Source organism: Platalea leucorodia, assembly GCF_965183815.1.
Source record: "Platalea leucorodia genome assembly, chromosome: 3".
Lineage (NCBI taxonomy): Eukaryota > Metazoa > Chordata > Aves > Pelecaniformes > Threskiornithidae > Platalea > Platalea leucorodia.
In genome coordinates, this window is record NC_138825.1 from 18,903,983 (window position 1) to 18,927,816 (window position 23,834).

The window sequence follows — 23,834 nt, forward strand, 5'->3', positions numbered from 1 at the left end:
GTTTCCTCAAACAAACTCTGGTATCTGGATCTGATTAACCGAAACTGTGACCTACCTTTAAGCCAAAGTCCTGTAGCTGTGGAGGATTTGTATGCAGCTAATGGAGTTTTTCCAGGAGTTAGTTAGTTTGAAAGGACCATACAGTTTCAGCAACATTTTCATGAAAAAAAATAGGTGGACATTTCTTTTTTTTCCCCCTAGCTTTATAACCAAAAAAATTGAGTATTTTTGCAAAACGGTGACAAATTTTCAAGACTCTAAGTAAAAAAATCTTAGTGAAATGAGTTGTCAAAACATTTTGAAAATCTGTCAACGGCTCTAATTCTTAGAAACCATGATTTGGTGAGGCTTGAAATATTGTCTTGTCCATGCTGAAGCAGCTAAACCACGTTCCTTGCTGCTTCAGCTTAGCTTTTTTTCTTCATGGAAAGTTACCGGTATGCTTTCATATCTATTATGAGATTCTTCAAGCTAATGGGCATCCCACCAGCGTCATCCTTTCACAGGTGTCTCCAGAAAGGTCACCGCAGACTCCTGAGTCAGTCAGCTTCTACTGCTTGGAAAAGATTCAGTCCTGTCACCCAAGGAAATAGCCAATTTTTCAGTCTCCATTTATGGCTCAACCATCACCCAAGAGGGGACAATGCATGGCATGGTGAGAATATGCTACACAAACTTTTCTAACCATCTTCCCACTAAAAACATCATTGGCCTTTCACAGTAGGGGAAATTCCTGAGCACTCCAGAGAACTGGACCCTCATTTGTTAATGTTTTCAACAGAAAAAAAAAAAAGGAACAGTTTTATTTCCCCTGCAAACACAAAAATACCAGGAATCCAAACCCCAATATCCAGCTGCAGCAACGTAATTCCCGTGTATTCAGGTAAATTAGCTTAGATTTACAGCATCTGACACAGTGGATTGCATGTAATCACTCCTGGATTACCAGAGTGGAAATTATTTCGAACTATAGCCATTGGCACTAAATGGTCCATATCTGACCTATTACATTAAGCTCTTGACTATCCACAGGAGACTGCCCACTTGTTTCGATGGGCTTTTGATTAGGTCTGATATACTTCCCCATTTCTTTTCTGCTTCTTTTGTCCTTGAGATCTGCTGTTACTTCCCACAGCTATTGGGTTTGTGATTTATTGGTTTAATTCTTTTATTTTTATTTGGTTTTAGTATTTATAACGGGGCACAACGGACACTTTGAAAGAGAAGCCACTTTTTGCCTTAAGGGTTGCATGTGGCATTGGTCACCTTGAGCAAACAGGAGATTGGAAATCTTCTTTGATCCTTCTGGACACTTTCCTTCCACCTCTACTGAACAAAATGCTTTAGGACAAAAGCAATAATGGCAAAAAGCAAAGTTTAAATGTGATAGCGGCTACCAAAACATGATATTCGAGTACTTTGTAAGCTAAGTTGTTGCATTTTATCTGTGGTCTTTTCCTAGGAAGCATAGGTGCAAACCCAAGCCATTTTCTTCACCTGGCGAGTATGAACAGTCTGTTAGGAAGAGAATAAATTCTCCCGTTACGGATCTGGCCAGAAGAAAACTGCCAGTAACGTGGAATCTCAGGGCAGAGCAAAATCTCTCAGATCCAAAATAAGAAATAAATGTGTGAAGAACAGCTCTGGAGAAGTCCTAGCGACAGTGAATATCCATTTGCTAAAAGGCAAAGTAGCTACCTAGAGGCAGCAAGGATTTTCCTGTATAAAAAATATAAAACCTAGGTTAAAAACCTATAAACCAGGGAACAAACTCCCATCCAGGTGAGACTGACATTGGCAGTTGCAAACTGGGGGGAGTATTTGCTCTTCCAGGCCCAGATCTTTCCCATACGTGTTATCGTCCCCTGCACACACGTTTGCAGGACGGGGATCGCTCCCATCTTCTTTGCAATACTTTTATTGGTGTGAATTCTCTTTTTTTTTTTAAAAAAAAAAGATTGTTATTATTTACTACAGGTCTCTCAGGAAAGGACTGCAGTTCTTACTGCAGCCTAACGGATAAGAAAGGCTAGAGTGTTTGTTCCAAGGCAAACAGCAAAGAAAGAATCCACCAGCTCAGGAAAAAAAAAAATCACCTTTCAGACACTAGCTAAGATTGAATGGGCATTTGGCACCGAAACCAAAATTTATCATTTTCTTGGGTCTAACTTTGTGCAGCCCAGAAATTGGAGTCAGATCAGAAACAGCACCTAGAAATGGCTGAAATTAATTAATTAGTGCTCCACCGACCACCACCAGCTCCCTCGAAACCACCTCTCTTGGCACCGGCCACAGAGAAAAGGCTTTAAAGTTAAACAACCTCCGCAGCGGCAAGGCGCATCGCAGGCATGAGGAGGGGGCAGGCGCCTCTGCCGTGTCCCCCCTCCCGGGCCGTGCCCGGCGGGGCGGCAGCCGCCCGGTGCCGCGGTGGGGAGCGGAGACCCGCGGAGCGGCGGGCAGGGCCGGGCAAGGCAGGGCCGGGCAAGGCAGGGCCGGGCCAGGCAGGGCCGCCCCGCCCCGCCCCGCCCCGCCCCGCCCCGTCCCGTCCCGTCCCGTCCCTCCCCTGGGCCGGGCGCGGCGGCACCCCGGGGGCGCGGCAGCGGCGCCCCGGCCCGGGCGGGCGGGCGGCGGCAGCGGGGCCGGGGGAGCCTTCCCGCCGGGGATGCGGCTCCCCGGGGGCCGCGCCGCACGCTCCCGCCCTCCGCCCGCCGTCGACCGGGCGCCGTGCGGAGCCTCAGCCTCCGCCTCCGCCTCCCCGCGGCGGTCTCCCCCGCGGCGGGGCCGCCGCCGCCGCCCCGCATGGCCAGAGCGAGCCGGCCGGGCCGCGCCGCAGCAGCCCACGGCCCCGGGGGCGCGGGGCGTCGGGCTGAGGGCGGGCGGGCGAGGCCGGCGGCCCCGGGGCGCCGCCGCCAGCCGGGCGGGCAGCCCCGCCGGGGGATGACTCAGAGCCGCGGCCCCTGCAGCGAAGCCGAAGCCGCCGCCGCCGCGCCGGGCTCCGCGCCGCGCCGCCCCATGCCCGCGCCCCCCGCCGGGGGCCGCCCGCCGCCCGCCGCGCCCGCCGCGCCGCGCACCGGATGATGCCCCCGCGGGGGGCGGCGGGCTCCTGCCGCCGGCGGCGCCTGGCGCCCCTCAACGAGGACAACGGGCGGTTCCTGCTGCTGGCCGCCCTCATCGCGGCGTACCTGAGCGCCGGCGCCACCGTCTTCTCGGCCCTCGAGAGCCCGTCGGAGGCGGCGGCGCAGCTCCGCTGGAACCGGACCCTCCACAACTTCAGCCGCATCTTCAACATCAGCCTGCCGGAGCTGCGCGCCTTCCTGCGGAGCTACGAGGCGGCCATGGCCGCGGGCATCCGCGTCGACGCCCTGCGGCCCCGCTGGGACTTCCCCGGCGCCTTCTACTTCGTGGGCACCGTCGTCTCCACCATAGGTGAGCGCCGCCCCGGCGGCCCCGCGGCGGAGGGAAGGGGGGGCGAGGCCGCGGCCGCGGCCGCGGGCCGGTCGTTATAGCGACCAAAGTTTGGGGAGAGGCGCCGCCGCGTTGCTGTGGCAACCGGAGACCTTGCAACGGGGTGGGATGCGGGGGGTCCGGGTCCGGGTCCCCCATCACCCCCCGCCCGGGGGGTCGCGGTCCCACCGCTCGCCCGGCGGCCCCGCCCGCCCCGGGGCAGGGAGCCGGGGACCGGCGCTGGGCTCCGCTCCGCAGCGCTCCGGCTCCCGCCGGGGCCGCAGGACCCCTGACCGTCGCGGCAGCCGCTGCCCCGGCGGCGGGAGCCCCCTCCCTCCCCAGCAAACTTTTGCTGCCGGCTGGGCGGGTGCGTGGTCGGGCTTCAGGCGGCCCGCGGGAGCGAGCGGCGCTGGCCGCCCGCCCAGCAGCCCTGCCCGCGGCGGGTGCGCCCGCTGCTCGGCGGGCTCGTTACCGGGCGAGGCGGCGCGGGGGCCGGTAGGCAGCGGGCTACCGACGGTGCTGAGCGATAGCCAGGCCTTCGCGGTGCCCGGCCGCTGAACTTGGTACTGGTTTTGACTGCTGGCGGAGTTAAAAGATGTGTACGTGAATAAAGACATCAGCGACACGAAGCCGTATGTCTTCTAGCTGTACCATAATGTGCGTTCTCAGTACATCGCTGGCTACAGCTGACTGCAGTTACTCATATATCCGATCGGTGTTTAGGAAGAGCAGCACTTTATAAGCAAATGGTGAGTTTTGGGGGGAGGGATTTTTTTTTTTTTTACTCTAAAATTACCATTTTTTACTCTAAAAGCACCATTAAGAACTGTCGTGTGGGAGATTTACTTGAAGTAAAGCTGTGGCTATCTGCTGCTCTCGGAGCATTGCTTGAGAAACCCTGTCCCTGCGGACACAAGATCTTACCGGTTTTCTCTCTCTGCCAGTTTTTAAGTTTTGTAACAAGCCAGTTGTCTTGGGGCTCCTTAGCATAAATGCCATGCTTTCCCTTTATTAGAGAGGAAGAAACGCACAGCTCATTATTGCGCTTGCATTCATTAGGTTCGGAAAATGTTTTATCAATAGTGACTAATCCGTATAATAGAGTCGTGATGGTGACTACAGCAATGTTGTCAAGTATTGTTACTTTTTGCATTGAATAATTCAGTTAACTTTTCCTTTTCAAGTACATTCAATAGTCCAGTCATTAAAACACTGTTTTAATTAAACGTTAGGCTTGCTTCATCAGGAGAACATATATTTTTAAGAGATCATTATGACTGAGCTGAAAAAAAGTCAATATATTAACAAACCCACTCTTTCCTTACACCTGCTGTAGCAAACAGAGAAGTCTTCAGGAGATGTGTAAACGCAGATCCATTCACTTCCCTGCCAACCCTGGCTTCTCCTCTCTGTGGTTATTGAAATGTAAAATGTTTCCTCATCATTTGCAAGCATTTGTTTGCATCTCCACTTCATCGCCCTGTCTGCAGTCATTTGTACCTGGGCAGAGGGAATGAGAAACTCAGCGGGGTTTTTTGGCAGTCTTGACAGGTGTAAACGGCTGAACCAAGAACTGCGTTTCTCATATTCCTGTAGTGCAACCTAGGGCACCGCTCGCTCTTTGTAGCAAATAATGTCTGCATCTCTCACATGCGAGATGGAGGCTGAAGATTGTTTTTCCCGAGCTACAACAGAGGCCAGGTTCTGCCAAGCATTCCCCTGAGTAGTACCTTCTCTTGGCTTACTACCTGCTAGTACTTCTGGATTGCTCTGGCTGAGGAGATGCAGCAGAAGGCGGCTCGAAGGGAAGCCGAGTTGTGCCTTTGGGGACGGCGAAGGCCGTGGCAGAGCCGCTGTGCTGGGGGTGCTGAGCTGCACGGCCCCGGCAGGAGTAGTGTCTCCTGGAGTACCGGCGTCCTGAGGCTGTGGCACCCTGTCCTGGCAGAGCTTTTACCAGCTATGTGTACAGCTCCTGCAGAAGAAGAGGAACTTCTCCCCTCACCTCAGCGCTTCTCCTCACTTGCCAATTCAAGCTGCTCGTAGAGAGGCAAAGCCCTCGGTGAGCTCAGCAGCTTCTCCATGGGCGAGGCTTCTTCCACCACACAGTTGTATTCAGTTATTGGCGGCTGTGTTCGCCAAGCAAAAGGAACCCAGTGAATTAACTACTTGTCCCGCTAAAACCCAAAAGCTGTACTCGTAATGAAACGTGCACAAGGCTTTCTCACTCACAGTCGCAGCATGGGAGAAACCAAATGGTAGACATCGAAATGTCACCTGGGGAGCAGTTCCGGAGCCGTTCTTTCGTGGTCCCTTTGTTCCCTCCCAGCCAGCTCCTTTCTGTACCTACCTGCCTGGAGTACCTTTGATTCCACTGTCAGCTCAAACACCGTGTTATCCTGGTTCAGGATCAGATTTCACTTGCCTTTGTGTCACAGTTCATTGACAAGGAGAATGCCGTCTGTATTCAACCTCGCCAACAACTTCCAGACATCTAGAGTCAAAACAGCTTGCCTTCCTCAACAACTTCATCAGTTACAGGTGTCAAAGCAACTTTATTACTCCAGCTAAACACACCCCTATCCTAACGATGCATGGGAAAGCTTTCTTACTCACTGCTTAACAAACAGCAAGTAGACGCCGTGTCTGTCAAGGGTAAATTACCCACAGGTTACTCAGCTTCTTATCTGTAGAGGATTCCAACTAACAGAAAACTCGCTGGGTCTTTTCAAGTCCTCGCTCTGCTCTCACTGATTTTAATAAACCTACTAAATCCTTCATATGTAGGCATCAAAATACAGTCACCCAGGGACAGGGCTGCAAGTTTTCCTGGGGTTTGTGTAAGCTGAACAGAGAGAGGGGGACTCCAATTCTTCATCCTTCTGTGAACAGAAGGGTTAGGCACAGTTGGGCTTGGAGAAAACTGCTCCATCCTTGAGCAGGGCCTTTGCAGAGCCAAGCAGCTCCCCTAAATTAAGTGCTTTGTCTCCTGTACTTCCCTGGCTGCAGTTCTGCATCTTCCCTAATTACACAGGGACACAATCAAACCCTCTGGGTGAGAAACATGTTAGCGAGGTCTTTAAGAAATGGGAGAGAGAGTTAAAATGAAATGTTAAGTCTAATCTTAAAGCATTTTCCTGAACAGCCCACAAAGCGAGTGGCTTACTGTCCATAAAACACCCTCTTGATAGCACTCTGGGCATTCATTTTTTTTATTATTGCATTGTTTGTAGTTGAATAATGAAATGTTGAGTCTATTTTTCATTAGACACATCTCGATTTTCAGAGCTATGCAAGAAAATTCTTCGGTCTAATTTCTGATCGCTTGCTGTCAGTCTACACCATTTATTCAGTCATTTTGCACTCCAAAAGGTATTTTCTTGTAGGCATTTATTATTTTTGTACTGATTTCTTTAAGGAGCAGCTAGGTGAAATTTCTTCTTGATTCATCGGTCTAACTGGCAGTAGACTTTGTTTTTCAGTTGAGGTTTTTTTCCTTCCTTCCCCAAATACGAATCACAAATAGTTCCCAGCACTTTGTTAAAGACCGAAGGCAAAGCATAACTCAGACCAGTTTTCTTCCTGGTGAAATGTTGCAGTGTACAGCATCATCAATCATAGCTTTCCCTATATTCTAGTAGCACAGATTCATTTTGCCTAGTGCATAAGGCAACTCCGGGATGCCTGAAGCTCTAGATTTCTGACTCAGTCCCTGAGTCGAGACTCTCTATCCAGATCTTTTTCCTCTCTTAAAAGTTAGAATAAACGTTAGGTACCTACATATTAAAACATTGAAACCTCAACTTATTACTAAATTTGGATTTTAAACTTCTTACGTGTAAGTACAGGTTGCAAAATCCCTTGGAAAATCAAGTGATACAATTGCTTTATAGGAATCCATACCAGGCACTAAAAAATGAGGTCAAAAGTAGTCCAATACATAAAAGTGATTTTTCAACATACTATTTTTATAAAGCACCCTTACTGTGGATGGATTATTTTGGGATGGAGCATGTGTGGGTTATAGGTGCCTTCAGAAGGGAAGAAATCGTGCAAAGATCTTCCCTCTGTACAGCTGTGTGAGGGGGCACGCTGTATAGGTGTGAGAGGGACTATTCATCCTTTCCTTATCCCTGAGGGATCCCGTTAAATGACTCGGTATTCCTGTGGACTGACAGCTCCACCCAAAGGGATGGGGCACACTCTTCTCTGCTGCTATCTCAAAGAGGTAAGGCACAGCCCTGTGGTGAGGTGGGCTTTGAACCCACATGAAGAGAGGCCATGTAGTGAGAGACGTAATGTTTGGTATTTTGTACCAGCTAACTAGCTCCCGGCAGCTGTGCTCTCCTTGCTTGGGATGTCAGCTGGGTTAGACCCCTTTCGCTCTGGGTCTTCTGTAGGGACCCAGCATACCCAGCACATCATTTCTGCTTGTGCTCCACAACCTAGGCACCATAATCACTCACTTCTAAAATCTCCTCTTGCTCTGTCTTGTAGTCTTCTGAGAAAATCTGGAGGTCCAGATATGCTGAAGGCGATAATTCAATGGAAGCAATGTGCAAAAGGCAGTGAGACAGCTCAGCAAGTGCATGGTCAGGTGTTGGACTGCAGTGCTAGGAGCCAGGGAGTGAGCCTACCCAAGAGCAGGCACTTCACATGGTAATTTGGCAAGAAATACCACAAATAACCAAGTTGGTCTGAAGGCTTTAAGGGGAAAATATATTTACCCTGTCTTTTTCATTGATATATTTCAGGATATGAATTTGAGTTGAAGCTGGGGAAGGCTCTGGCTCTCTGTGAATGCAGTTTCGCTGTCTGTACGGCCGATGCAAACCAAAAGGCGACAGACCAGAGTGTGCACCCGATCAGCATCGGTGTTAAGTTTTGTCAGGGCTCTGCAATTCTCTGAGGCTTGTACAGGCAGGTATTGCAGAGGGTTCTGATTAGGGGGCAGTTGCCTCCAGAGTTGACCTTCTTGAAGTCAAACAAAACCCAAACAAGAAAGCAGTTTGGAGAGCAAGCAGTATTATTAAGCTGCAGTGTCAGGTTATTTGTCTTTGCCAGCATATATGCAGTCTGCAGCCAGCATGAGAGTGTGTTTCAGCTTGGTCTGCTGTGGCCAGATCTGATTCCTTAGGTGCGTGTGATGTTTTGATCAATGTACCAGTGTATATCTGAAAGTCATTTTCTCACCCTGGTAGTCTTGATAAAGAATGGAGAGCAAGAGGCTAAGAAGTTGGCAAGTCAATGGTCAGCATATTTCTGTGGAGAGAAGTGATCCTACAGTGATTTTCCTCAGATGAAGACCTGGCACCACAGCCATGTTTTCTCCTTGCTGTAGCTTCATGGGGGTATTAACTTCTTTGGGTCCCACTGACGGGAATTTCCTAAATGTGTGGGCATAGGTTGGGTCCTCCAAGCAGGAAAGTAATCTAAATCACAGCTTGCCTTCTTGTAGTTGAGAGCAACAACAGGAAGCTTTACTTGGAGTACATCCGTGTAATTACACGGGTGACTTGAGGTGTCCCCGCTGAAGGGTGACGATGAAATAATTTTGATCCTGAATTTGTTGGGTTTTTATTCTAGAAGGTGAGAGGGGGGAACCTCAGTACTTTAAATAAAGCCCTTTTTAAAAGAAAAAAAGTTTTGTGAAAATATCATTTTAATCAGTCTCAGTACTGCTTAGGGTCTACCTGCCCCTGTAGGGTTATGCCAGACCCAGGAAGTGAAGCTATTACTGTGCTTTGGTCATATAAACTGAGTGATTTCTACAGAGCACATCAGCTCAGATTACTTAATGGAAGAGTTTCAGAGGTTTCTTAAATATTAAACGCTATCTATGAAACCCTATCTATGTTTCAAAACACTAACATCAGTACGATGGAGATGTATTTGTTGTTCTACAACTGGAGACGTTAAGCCAGGGGACGAACAAATTGCAATTCTTTTCACTCTGGGTCTGGACTTTGGGGTGCTCAGCTGGAGCACTGAAACCTGGGGTCTCTGAACTGAATGTTGAGCACCACAGCATCTCAGAGCAGTCACCCAAAAAACAAAGCCCGTCTGTAACATTAGGGAATAAAGAATTTGCCTGGCATCACATGAGATATGGTCCTGCATCTCAGAAGTCAGGGGAAATTTTATATTGACTTACTGTGTGCTGGTTCAGGTTCAAAACAAAGACAAACTGGAGTTTGTAATCATGGATTCTCCATTTTTGCAGCCTTCGGGGTCCTTCTAGCTCAGCTAATTGAAGGAGCAATGTCTACTTAGTGGGTACGTACCTCCCGCTTAGCACGACATTCAGTCTGGTCTTCAGTGATGTTCCTGCTGGGCAGCAAATACCTGTATTTCAGTTCTCTGTGCATTTATAAGAGCCTGGAGATGTGGTTGCAAACCAGACCTTGGTGGGCCAAAATATGACTTTGACAGCTCTCCCTCCGCGGAGGTGACGCGCGTGGCTCCAGCCAGTTGGTCTGTATTACTAAGCAACCTCCCTGTAAACCAGTAATCACGCCTGTAATAGCAGTGAGGGACTATAATTACTGGGCTTATCAGTTGCCCTGTTCGCTGTGGGCTCGTAATTCCAAATCCTGCCTGAAACCCTACAGGCTGTGCTCCCATGGAGCCTGGCCAGTCCCTAGCCTCTGCCGTCCCCCTTTGCTCTCCTGGGGATATTCCCCCTTTCCTTCTCTTACAGTTTATCTAATGCTCCCCGTTCACCTGCCTTTCCCAGGCAGTCTTAATTTCTGCTGCCTTCCTCCCAGTTAGCATGCCCTCCTCTACTGATGATTTGTTTGCTTGATTAAATTTTGAGTATTTGTTTCACATCTTTGCAGTCTTTCAAGTTAATAACTACCAAACAAGTCAAAAATAAAGCTTTACAATTTCTTTCTGCTCCTAATCACACCTGTCCCCCTTCTCTAGTGTTAATCCTGCTATTGACCCTCATTTCTTTTTTCAGTCTAAATCCTTCTCCCTTCTCCAGTTGTCTTCAGTTTCTCCAATTGTCTCTCAGCACCTTCAGATCATGTACACTTCATAATTTTTTCTCACTTTTACTGATGGGTCATCATGATCTTGCTTTTCTGCGAACCTTAATTGCTCTTCATCGTGGAGAGAAGAGGAAAACAATTATAGGATAGATTTGTTGGCAGTTAACTTCATGTGACAATATCCACTCCTGGTGTTGTGCTGGAAAATACAATGTCATTTCTTTATTTTAGTGAATGCAGTATTACCTTATCTTTGCAGCTATTGAAGTCAATGAGAATTTTACTTCTTGCTGTAGTAGCATCAGGCTTAGAGCAACAGAAAACCAACATGGAACATCTCATCTGCAATTTTTAGTATGAAGACAGCCTGGTATTATTGGAAACACAGCCTGTACCCGTGATCCATATGACCCTTGCTTACCTTTATCAAAAGAGACAGTTTACATAGTGTGTCAGCACCGAGTGCATCTCTGAGTGCATTTTGGGAGAAGGTAGGTAAGGACAAAGATTAGGGTTCATGCTGGTGAACATTTGAAACATGAAAGTCCTCCTGAGCGCAGTAAATCTTAGAAGTGATAATAAAACCTTTCGTGAATAGAAACACTTAAGTAACAAACAGAATTATAACCTAAGGGGCAATTGCATAGCAATCCAGACAAATCAAATATGTTTAATTTTATATCTCCTCAATAGCCTGCTTCTGCTGAAGTCAATAGTAGACCAGTCTACAGAGCTTTAGGAAATCCCACCTTACTCATTGCATTGGCACGCTAGGTTTATAAAACAGATGCAGGTCTGATGTTGCTGCACTTAGTGGGGCATGACTGTAAGTAATACATCTCTGAGCTCAGCGCCTCTGTTGATGGCAATGGGTGGCACACCTAGCTATAGACATCAGAAGGTTTCAGTGCAATCTCTCTTGAATCAAACCAAGAGAAGCAGAATGAAAATTAAATCTAATTGCATGAGATGAGGCAAAGCATTAGGAGCCTTTTCAAGTAATTAAAGCTTTGGAGTGCAATAAGATGAGAAATTGAACGGCTTGATGTTAACGTATGGGATTACTTACATGGGTGAGGCACTGCTATTGCTCGTGTTTAAAAATCCATAGTAAGTGCTTCTTACTCATTGATGAAAAAAGTGATAATACCTTGATAACAAATATAGCCCCACAGTGATTCCTCAATCAACTTTAAACTTTCTGACCTTGTACCACTGCAGCTTCTTCCCCTTTAGAAATGATGGGCCAAATGTTGACATTCATTCTCAAGTCTTAGGCAAGCAAATTTAATCAACGCAGAAACAGCAATTAGGAGAAACTTGCCCACGTGAGAACTGGATGAGAAACTAATTTAATTCAGTAAATCTCAATTAAAAGAAAACTGGATGGAATCCTTTTGATTATTCGTTATTGAATATTGTCAACTCTTTGCTCAGACCAAGTATTGTGCAAGCAATATATTTATCTCATGAGGATAAATAAAAAATACAGCGTCACTTGTGCTCAATGTGTATGGAGTTGAGTCTACTTTAAGCCTTTGATGATGGAAATGACTGCGGTGTAAAGATATTCAATCCAAACGGTGATTTCAGTGGGGAGTGGGGGGAAAACTTGTGTGATAAAATCGTTTGTCCATTTACAAAAACTGCTACTGGCAGAGCTTCAAGGACCAGGAAAATCTCAGATAAAATCAAAAGCTCGAAATGATCTTGATAAGTGGCAAAGTTGTTCAATATCATTAAATTTAAAAGTAGTCAAGGGAAATGCATACTAAGGAAGGAAGAGTTATATGCAGAAATAGAAAATGAGAAGTAACTGGTTAGTCAGCAATCTTGTCACCCTATATTTCTATTACAGTTACTTAAAATTAGGTCTTTGTGCCTTTGTGAATGAATTAAAAGAGCTGCCTGAGCTAAAAGATACTTAAGAATTTGCTTCTTTTCTTTCAGCTGGAACTTTTTGAAATAAGGGACTCAGGAATGCATATTTAAACCATTAAAAAGTTGAGGTAGATTGGTCAGGTTTTTTTCATTACATCAAAACTCTAGAAGTTTGCACAGAAATTCAGGGGAAAATGGCCAAACGGTGTAAAAGGTTTTGCCCTATATGTTTAGGTCCTTTTTGTCCTACAGGTCCATCTTTATAGGCTGACTCTTTGTAAAACAGAAGAGCTGAGACAGCTATCAAGAAACAGATGTTCTCAGAATACCTGCACAAACACCAATGGCAGAAAAAAATGCTGCAAGTCTATTGTTTTATCGAGTCAAAAGCCAGTGATTTAACCATTTGACGGCCTATGCCATCTGTAAGGCATAGAAAGCCCAGGAGCAACATCTTGTTTTATCAGACTTCTCATGTGGGGAAATATGACATACACCCAAGATCACTTGTAAAATTCAGATAATGCTATTTCTTATCCTGAAAGAATTATCGTGAGATGTGCCGGCACTGGAGTGGCAGTGCACGTGCAGGTTGTCTTTTGAAGCCCGTAATGTCTCAAGAATATAACAAAATTTGGATGCTGTTATTCTTTTTTCCTTGCAGCTCAGAAAAAAATTTTTGCACAACCTTGGGTCTACTCAGGCATCTGAAATGCGACTGCAAGTTTCAATAAACAGCAAAAGCAGGTGTGAATGCTAGTGTTTGAAACACTCCATTTGAAATGACGGGGCATAAGCTTTTTCTTGTTAGGGTGTTGCTTAGATACACAATTATCCACACAAAAAACATTCTGAAAAACACAGGAAAATAAGAGTGGAAGCAGCTTTAAAGGATGAAAAATTAAGATTGCAAGAGAAATTGACTTCCGAAACAATGTTCACCTGGAATCATACCATCAGCTACATGAAGACTGTAGGAAGGTCAGAGAAGGTGGCAGTGTATGGCTTCAGATATTGGACACATCTCAAGAGAGAGAAGGAATTGGCCACTCTTGGGGTCCGTGAGCTGTGCCTTCATGTATATCTCTGGTTACCGAGACAGACTGTGTATTTCTTGGTTACCATGCTTTTGTTTTCTGCAGATTTTTGAAAATAGTTATTCTAAATTCAGAGACGTTTCCTCTGTCTGATAGTGTCTCAGAAACCTCAGTGTTCTAGATGAGGTTCAGCAGCATGGTAAGCCAAGGCAGATGCTTCTACCCACAACCTCAGATGTGACCAAGGGTTTGATACGGCCCTGCCAGCTGTTAAGGGAGGATTTTAAAGACTAAAGCCTCTAGTGCAAGGATAACTTAAACAACTGAGAAGCTTGTGGGCTATATTTTTCCATTATTAACACCACCACCATTTCAGACAAGATTATAGTAAAATGGCTTTCACCCAGCTGTTAGGATGAAGCAAGAAAACAAAGCAAAGATCAAACTCTGATCATCAGGTGTGGAGACAGCCATGAGAAGCAGCTCTGGACTAGCTTAGGTCAATTCACAAGGAGATGGGCTGCAACCAGAAGAAAGAGCATCTTGCTTTCATGCCGTTTTTCTGGAAGTACTCCTTTGCAAGGTGGTTTTGCGCTAATTTAGCTGACACTAACTCATATTGTTTCCGTTTTAACAAGCTATTAGAGCACCCCAGCTGTGCCAAGGGGCAGAGTAACTGACAAAACAAGAGGGGGGTTAGTATCATCTTGCTTAAGATTTGCACAAGAAAGGTAGCATAAAATGAAGAAAATCGTTTCAGTCTTGATTTTTATGACTGTAAACCAGAGTCTGGCCCCAAGAGTTTAGCAGAGAAGATTATATTATTTGTAAGAGCAATAAAACCTGAAGCACTGGAAGAAAGTTTATTTATGAACAATATGTTAATGGAGAAATTAGGGAAGACTGTCTCACCGCAGGACACCTCCATCCCTTTACAGTTGAGAGTCAGCAAGAATAATACCAGCTTGTAGGCCCTGACTTGCTTTTTCTGTGTGCGGTTTGAATTCATACTCCTCTGATTTTCATATTTCTCTGAACTTCATTCTCCATCATCTCATTTTAGGAGAAGGCCCCTGTCCCTCATTAGAAACTGTGTCCTGATGCAATAGGATTAACCAGAAAACCCAAACATAAGCTTGCCAAAGATTGCCAGCCTTAAGCTTGTAACCTTCCCCGTGTGTTCGCTCTTCAGGGGGGCTGCTTAGCAAGACCTCGGGCCAGAGCTATTGCTTAGCTGGCAACACTGGTGGCTTGGCACAAGTCAGTCCCCGCTTGCTTGTACAAGGGGGATAGAGGAGCAGCCAGCCCCAGCCAGGGAACTGTAAAACTGATTTAGAGACACTTCTGCTTCTTCCTTGTCCTGGTTCTGTGCCAAAGAACCTTGGCCAGACCAGATGATCAGCCTCCTTCTGCATTTATTGGGCTCTGTATTTACAATGATGGCATTTAGTACTGAGCAAGGGTGGGGTTTTTTTGGTTAGTCCTTGGTATGCACTTTCTTCTCACGCTGTACAAAGAAAGGGCAACATGCAGTACAACTCTAGAAAAAAATCTTGCCTACTTCTGGTAAATTAATAGAGCAAGAGTACTGCTGGTGGTGGTGAAGCTGAATCCCCAGCGTTTCTCTTTTTAAGGGTCATTTATCACTCAAATTTACAAAAGTTAGGCCAGCTGAGTTGATAAATGTGTCTGCTGAGTACTCACTAGAAATTGAAGATCTTTCTTGGAAAGCTCAACTAGAAGGTGTCAGTGTAGAAATACACACTTGGGAAACCTGCTGCGAGGAGGAGAAGGTAAATGTACACGAGCAGCCAGGTTTTGAGGAGGTATTCCTGTCCCCTTTCCTAGGGGATCTCAGAGGGGTACCCCTAATGCTTTAGACCCCTGTCAAGGTGGTAACACTTGAGGTTTCTGAGGAGAAACCTCACCCTTACTCCTCTCAGGTCTGGCATATCCTTCACCCTACATACATTGTTCCAGCTCTGTCACACAGGACACCTTCTCTGCAGGACATGGGGTCCCCTCCTCACCTGCCTGCTGACGTGGCCAGGTATCAGCCACGCATGGCAGCACCTCCACATGCAAGTACCCTGCGTGCGGGGTCAGGCTTCGTATTCCCATCTTCAGGGGATTTCACAAGACAGATGTTTCCTTGCACCTTCTTAGCCCCCAACTGGCTGTCCTGTCCCCTTCCTACCAGAGGAGATCCTTCACCACCTTCTTTCCAGTTTCCTCTCCAGAGCACCCAAGTGCCCTCTTCAACCCAAGAATCACAGCCACCAGTGCCTCTGGTTACCTCCACAGCCCTCTCCATCACACCGCTCCCCACAGGGCAGCCCCTTGTGGCATCCCGCAGCTCTCCAGGGATGCCCGTGGGAGCACAAGCCCCTTACCCACGAGCAGAAATCAGAGGTTGCCAGAAGAGCTGGGGAGCCCCGGCATCCCTGACCTGATGGAGCTGCCCTGCTGCCCGTGCCTGGGCACAAGGTGCTGCTGCCCAGCCCTGTCTCTCATCCTCATCCAAGTCACTTTTTTGGCATAATTTTAGATTCGTCTTTGTCATTCACCTCTACAGAAAAATATTGGTACCTCTCAGTCTCTTTTTATACCATGCACCTGGTGACAACTATTTATTAGCTTTACCTTTTAGTTATTTATTGTCATGGTTGCCAATTTAATCACTTTTTTTGGTCAAGGAAGCTTAGGTTATTTTAGGCTGACAATTCTATTAACTTTTTAAAAAAACAATGTACTTTAAAGAGGAATGAAAATGTGGCCATGACCTTTCAGGCTGCGATTTAAACCACAGCCAGCAGAGAAACGCCAAGGGTGATTGATTCTGGTGTTCACTGATGTTATGCATAGCAGCATTTCAGATAACCGATAACTTGATCACAGTTGTGTATAAACATAATAAAACTGGTACTGTGGAAAGCCTTTAATAATTGCCTGCAGCTCCTTGAAACTCCTTAATGTTCAATTAATCATCTCCTGCCTCTGTTCTGCCAGTGTGGCTCCTTTTGAGTAGCATTGTCTCAAACACCTGACTAATATTTCACTGGTGGAGATGTAACAAGGAGCAACAGCAGTGACCTGGATGGTTTTTAACTACGTTCATTGAGTTTATCATGGTGCTCTTTCAGGTCACAGAATAGATTGGGCATCTTTTCCCACAGTCTCTGGTGGATTGGGTGCATGTATGCACATTTTTATGTACTGAACAGACATGGGAGTTAGGGGAAAAAAAGACCCGGTTTAGCCCACCCTGGTTCACAAAGCAAATTTACAGGAGCTCTGACCATCTATTTACTGTAGGCTTTAGGGAGAACAAGCCCATGTTAAAAAAAAGTTATTAAAATTACAGAAAAGTTAGGAAATGCCAGAAACAACCTGCTTATTCATCTTGAAGTGGTATATATATTACCAAGGATAGATGATAGATAGATAGATAGATAGATAGATAGATAGATAGATAGATAGATTGATTATGGGAGTCAGTCCTTAGTTGCATAGTCACTCAGTATTTTCTCCATGGGATATCTGCTCCAGTACATGGGTCACCAAGGACTGCAAGCTTGTGTACGATAGAGGTTAGACCAGCCCTAAAAACTGCAGTGGTATCTCATGTCTTCAGACTTAGCATGGGTCTAACTTAGTGTCTTAATGCACACAGTGCTGGACAGACCACTACCGTTCCGGAGCTCTGTTTCCAGCTGGTAATCTAAATAAGATCAAATGTGATTGTGCGGCAACTTTGATATTAAAGGCTCTGGCAATGGAAAAGCTCTAAAAAAATTTACTGTTTGAGCCCAAAGCGGGGTATTTTAGTAAAGCGGTCTGACAAAGATGTTAAAGGGAAAGTAAGTTTTTCATTTGTAGTCTGAAAATGCAAAGCCAGGTGGAAGAACTGCCTCGTAGTATTCTCAACCCTTGGGTAAAAGTGCTGGATGCAGCAGAAGGTTTCCGTCTGCAGCAGTTTTGTCGGCTCTGAGCTGTGACCCTGTATCCAAGGCAACTGTTTCTGGATGTTAGGTGGTAAGGAGCTATAGAATAAATGAGAGGTAGTTGTGAAATAAGCTGGTATGAGAGGTAGTTGTGAAATACGCAGGTATGACTCTATCGGGGCAATAATGATGAAATGCTAACAGGTGGAAAAGGGGTTGAAGGGAGCACCAGAATCCAAATATCCAATTTTAGTCTCAAAATTCACAATATGATAAGGTCTTCCTTGATGCAGTATACATGTTAGTTAACAGAGACCAACCAAGACTATGGAAAGCCATGAACTAAAGCAAGCGTGGAACAGACATGAAACAAAATTGGTTGCTCTTAGTTTATCTGCCTGTGTTCTGTAACCCACATCTCTTGGGGACCAGCCCTGTAAGAGCTTAGTCTTTATGTTGCAAGAACTTCTTTCCCTCTGGAAGCAGCATTCTGGTTATAGTGGGGTTTTGTTTATGTCTGAGAAATAATTTGTTTAAAAAATAATATTTAACAATTTTAGTTTCTGCTGATTCCTTTAAATATAACTGCATTATTAAGAGGTGATAGAGGTGATGCTACTCTCACGATCTACGCTCTGGGATTTAAAATGATTGCTCAGTTCTGCTGACCTGCTGCATGAGCCAAGTCCCATGGCAGGATGCCTCTGTAAGACGAGCTGAGGGCCTGGCTGAAAGAAGCAGGGACACACAATGCCATGGTAAAGGCTGGAAGACTTTCTTGTGTTCAGTTTTCAAGGTGACCAAAACTTTCCTCCATCTCTGGTTAAATATATCTTTACTGGAAAACTGTCAACCCCTTTAATCTCAAAATATAGTAAGACAAGGTAATCGCCAAACCGATTGGACTGAGGGAAGAGCTCACAGGTACTAAAGCCACTATTCCTTCTTGTGTTCTGGCACCGACCAGTTCTTTTACCCATAAGAAAATGGGTAAAAGAAAAGAAATGAAGAGCAACGGGAAGCATATCACAAGGCACATAACTCTTCACAAGTTTGCCCAGTTGCACTACCTCTTGAATCCATCACCAGCTTAAATAAATTAAAAGTCCAGATGAGCAGAATGGTAACCACAAAACCTATTATGTAACAGTCAGGATGAGGGACTTATTAATTGCCAGCACTTACCCATGAGAGGCTGCTGAAGGATAGGTGTTAGATCTGAGTGTTCTTATCAACTCAGCTCTACTAATTCTGTTTGTTTGGGGAGAAGTATCAAACAGCTGAAATTAATGCTGCTGTAGAGCTTGTGTCTGGAGCGGTGGGTCAGACTGGGGCGGAATTAGCATGAGGGAGGTCAAAGTATTGTGTCTGAGCCACACAAAATCAACCTCAACATATCTGTATGATGTATGTCAGGACCATGAAAAATGCAAAGCACCATTGTGCTTCTTTCCTTGTACTGTCTCAGAAGCACAGGCAGTTCTGAATGAATTCATTTCATCCAGGCATCACGATGTCCTTAGCCTTGAGCAGGGGCTGAGCTCGGACACCGTGTTGTACAGAACACACCAGGGCTCACCCCTCGTGGTCCAGGTGGTGCCAAAGGGACTAACACAGCTAGCGAAGGAAGAACTGTATGAAGAGTACGTGAGCACACTTCTGCCTGCTAGCTGTTGACCTGAAGTTACTATGTCTGCCTGGTCTTACTTCTTGCCTGTTTTCTGTAAGTCTTGGCACTCTCGTTGCTGTGATGGGTCCTTCCACCTGGCACAGCTACATACTGAATTTTGGTAACACTATGCTTCAGAAAATCTTGCTTAAACAAACTGCATCAAAAATATAAAACTTCACCACCTCTCATGAATGATCACCAGAAAATACTAAAAAGCTTCAGCGCATTTACAACTTGATCCAAACTGTTGCTATCTCTTTTTTTTTTTAATTAATAAATGTGTTTAGCCATATGTGTGACAATAAACCCATTTATTTTGATGGTGATGTTCACATGCTTGCTGTGAAGCACGTTTAAATACTTTGCTGACAAGGCATGGGCGAACAGATGCCTTCTCCATAACGAGCTGGCCGGGTATCCCTAGCTGGCAACTGCAACAGGCTCCCTGGCTTATTCTTGGGACCAGACACTAGTGGATATTCATCATCAAAAGGGAAGGCTCCCACGAGCAGCCAGCCCGACCCAGATAACAGCTTCACCCCACAGAGGAGGAGGAACTGAGAGGAGCTTCCCATTGCCCGGTGTTAAGCCTGGGACCCCAAGGCAGGCTTCATGAGATCTGCCTAAAGGTGGTCTTTTAGCGTGACAAAATGGAGAGACCGTGGGTCCAGAAAACAGAATCTAGTGACCCCTTTGGTAATTTTTTATTTTCTGGTCATACTGTGCAAGTTTTTCACTGTCTTTTACAGAAAAGACTGTTTCTACTGTGAAGATACTGATGATACAGTACAGTCCGAATTGCTGCCACACAGCTGTTCCCAAGCATGCCAGATCTGTTGGGAAAGTCGGACTGCCTCTTTCCTCATGCACCTTCATGTCATTGAAAAGATATTTCCAGGTTTACTTGTCACGAGCATTTACATTCTTTTATCAACAAATGCAAAATTCTGTATCAATGAAGTATGAAGGTAGCACAAATAAATTACCCAGAAAAATACAGCCATTACAAAAATAAATTAATAGATTTCAAGCAGCAATTTAAACTCATTATACATAGGGAATATTTTCCTGTTGCTCTTTAAAGGTGCGTCATGATAATAAACTGGATTTAATGATTTCATTACGCTCTATGCTAAAAGTAGCTCCTTTTTCTTTGCAAACTTTCATTGATGTGGTCTGGTGGTCATATTTACCTCCCTGAATATGTTACTCGCTCAGCATTTTTGTGGAACAATAAGGTAAAGAAATTTCAGCATGTGGATTTTTCACAAACCATTAATTTAGATTAGATGTAGTTATTTATTCATGGAACATGAGCAGTCACCTCAGTCCCATCAGTACGCTTTTTGACTGAATGACCAAGCTTTTTGCAGGGAAGAATAGCAGAACAACGGCAATACATACAGAACTGAGTTTCACAAGAATCTTCCTGAGACAGTATGTGAAATATATGTAATTCTTTTTCATAAAATAACTGGTATCAGCAAATAACATGGAGCAAACTTACTGTATCTATTTGCATGCAAATTTAAGATCACTTTTGCTGTTATTCCGGCATCTATAGCTACAAGGCATTACTGCTTATATATAAAATTGTGTGTATGAGTAGTGTCAAAAGAGAATTCTTGGTAAAGAAGAGGTGAATTAATATTGCTGCTGGATCCTTCCAGAGTTTGTATACTCCGATTTTTCTATTCAGCTGTGCAGCAGTGTTTTTCCCTGCTGTAATTATCAATCTGCAAGATCCTGGTGCTCCCTGTCTGCCAGGAAGCTCTGCAGCAGGGGTATCTTGCCGATGACTTAAGATGGGACCTTTTCCTTCCTTCTGTGATTATATCAGGTGGGCTAATCACAGTTGGAATTTGGTTAAGACTTTAAAGTGCTGTTATTTTTAAAACGATGTTCAATCTTTGGGAAGTGTTTGGTTTTTTTTTTTCTGTTACACAACCTGAAACCTTCCATCTTCTCAGCAGGAGTGGTATTGTCAGCCCTCAATAACAATAGTGTTACGCTGGGTTACAGCTTGTCAATAGAGAGCTTAAACTTTCCGTCAGGTCACGCTGGCTCACCCGCATGGGAGCAGGGAAATGACCTCTTCACCTCGTCTCATCTCAAGGTGGTTTGGGCTCAGGAATGCTTCCAGCTGCATTTACAGAGTGGTGGTTCTCTGTTAATATCATCTTTCATCTCTGTGAGGATGTTTTGCTCTCTCTTGAGTTTTGGTCATTTCGTTGAGCTTTCTGGTCCTTCTTCATTCTTTACAAAACTCCGTTTCCTGTTGCCCTAAGCTGACTTAGAGGTAGCACTCCTTCTTTTGTCCAGTGAGATGGGACCTTTGTTAAGTTACATACATCCTGAGCTCACGCATGAAAAAAGATCATTAATGTTACTCATTTATCTCCACATCGTAGGTTTTGGGATGACCACACCAGCAACCGTGGCTGGAAAAGTATTCCTCATCGTTTATGGCCTTTTTGGGTGTGCCGGGACTATCCTTTTCTTCAACCTCTTCTTGGAGCGTATTATCTCTCTCCTGGCGTTCATCATGAAGGCGTGCCATGAGAGACAGCTGCGAAGAAGTGGTCTCCTACCTCCCAACTTCCGAAGGGGGCCAGCTATGTCAGGGGTGGGCAGCCTCGTGGGGTGGAAGCCATCCGTTTACCATGTGATGCTGATTCTGGGAATTTTTGCTATTACTCTTTCCTGCTGCGCCTCCGCAATGTACACAGCGGTGGAAGGATGGAACTACGTTGATTCCTTGTACTATTGCTTTGTCACCTTCAGCACCATTGGCTTTGGAGATTTGGTAAGCAGCCAAAACGCTGCGTACCAAAATCAGGGATTATACAGATTCGGAAACTTCATATTTATATTAATGGGGGTATGTTGCATATACTCTCTTTTTAACGTCATCTCAATTGTAATCAAGCAAGTTTTGAACTGGGTGTTGAAAAAATTCGAATGCAGATGTTGCCCAAAGTGCCATAAATCAAGTGCCCGCCTCGGACGTCGCAACGCCATCACCCCAGGAGCCCGCCTACGTCGACATAACATCTCAATGGATGCTGATGGACAGTACGACAGCGACACCGATGGGAGGAGGCTCTCTGGAGAGATGATCTCCATGAGGGAGCTCACAGCATCGAATAAAGTCTCCCTGGCCATTTTGCAAAAGCAGTTGTCTGAGACAGCCAACGGCTACCCGAGGAACGTTTGTATCAATACAAGACAAAATGGTTTCTCTGCAGGGGTGGGTGCTCTAGCCATCATGAACAACCGCTTGGCAGAAACAAGTGATTCTAGGTAGAGTTTTTGAAATTCCTTTTGTTTCTTTAATAAAAATAAAATGGTGATTAGGGTGGAATTATCACTGTAAACTACTAGAAAGTTTTAAATTCAGAGACAGCCTTGCTATTCATTGGGCGTTCAGCATTTTAGTTTCGGGGGGTTTTATAAGTCTTCTCTAATATGCAGTAACATCTTTACCGTAATGTTATAATTTTCCCCAAAGGGGTTTTTTGGAAGAGACATAGATGTCTTTGATGCAGAATCTGATGCAATTATAGAAGAATGGCATACATGGTTATGATGGTTTCAAAACCAACGTGTTCTTCTTCAGAACATGGCGTGAACCCAAAATCTGAGTTAAAATGCATAAAGTGGGCAAGTTCAGCTCCAGATTCAAACTTGGGGTTGATAAGGTTTGGCTAAACCAGTATCTCACCGCTTGTTGAAGTCTGGATCTGGCCCTGAACTTCGTACTCAATGCTTTTCAGCAGTTCCTCATAGCAGGCCTGTATATAACATACACGTAGGTGACTGCAGTTACACCAGCTTAAGGGTGACTGTGCTTCACTTGAATAGTCCTACTGACTTCAATGGTAGACAATCAAATGGGCTGAATTCTCCTGACGATAAATGTTGGTTTTTAGCCAGTCTTGTCTGAAACACTACCTGCTACGTAACTTTGAAAAGTCAGGCGAGTATCGAGAACCATGTTAAAATGTGCAAAACTATTCCTACCCACTGAATTACTGAAAACAGGCAATTGTCAACCGCAGTAATGACTTCATTTAATGCAAGAGAAGCCAGTAGGCACCTCTGGTGTCAAATGTTTGCATCACCACTGAAATGCTTATTTCATTACTTTTACATGAAAATAAGTAGCTAAAATGAATGTAGGCTCTCTGTTGTCCTAAGTTTGCATCTTTTGCTTCTGCAATATTGTTGCAGAGATTCATGCAAATGATTTCTTTGGAGTTCTTTGGGGGCCCCAATCCTGTTCCCCACAAATCTGATTGTGAAGAGCGTTGCTTTGGAGCTCCCCCAGAAGCTGGCTTCCCCCCAAAACATTGGTACTAAGTCATAAATTGGCCTGAGGCTGTTGCTACTGGTTTAAGTCATATTTAACCTGTGCTAGCCCAAACAGCTGAAGACCCAGAAGCATCTTCAAGCAGACCTGGTCTAAGTGTCTAGTTTAGCATGACAAATGGGTGCATAGGAATTACTGCAAATCTCTTTCAGAAATATGTGCAAAGCTCTGGATCGTTTCTCTAGATTCTCTATGCTATACCACTCCTTTAATGCTGTGAAGGTAATAAAAAGGCTTCTGCTGATTCCAGCAAGAAATATAACTTAAGCTTTAGTCTGAGAAGCTACCGTGGTCAGCTCTTGAAAACAACTTGGGTAATTATAGGCAAGATCATGAGTACTAGGTTGATTGCTAAATAAATTGAAAAGGCTGATGAAAACAAACTAGGAATATTAGAAATGTTTAAAAATATTTCCATGAAGTTTCATATAAATATTTTACTCTGTTGTTTATTTACTTTACTTTGTTTTGCATGGGTTAGGGATATCCATC

General features: G+C 45.2%; 1 protein-coding gene across 1 annotated transcript; it reads left to right on the top strand.

Moving 5' to 3' along the window:
- Positions 1-3,074: 3,074 nt before the first annotated feature.
- On the top strand, positions 3,075-22,277 carry KCNK12 (potassium two pore domain channel subfamily K member 12; the record flags this gene model as incomplete). The annotated part of the gene is made up of 2 exons (XM_082306455.1): positions 3,075-3,426; positions 21,382-22,277. 2 exons carry the CDS (start codon positions 3,075-3,077, stop codon positions 22,275-22,277), a joined length of 1,248 nt encoding a protein of 415 aa, XP_082162581.1.
- Between the last annotated feature and the right edge of the window lie 1,557 nt (positions 22,278-23,834).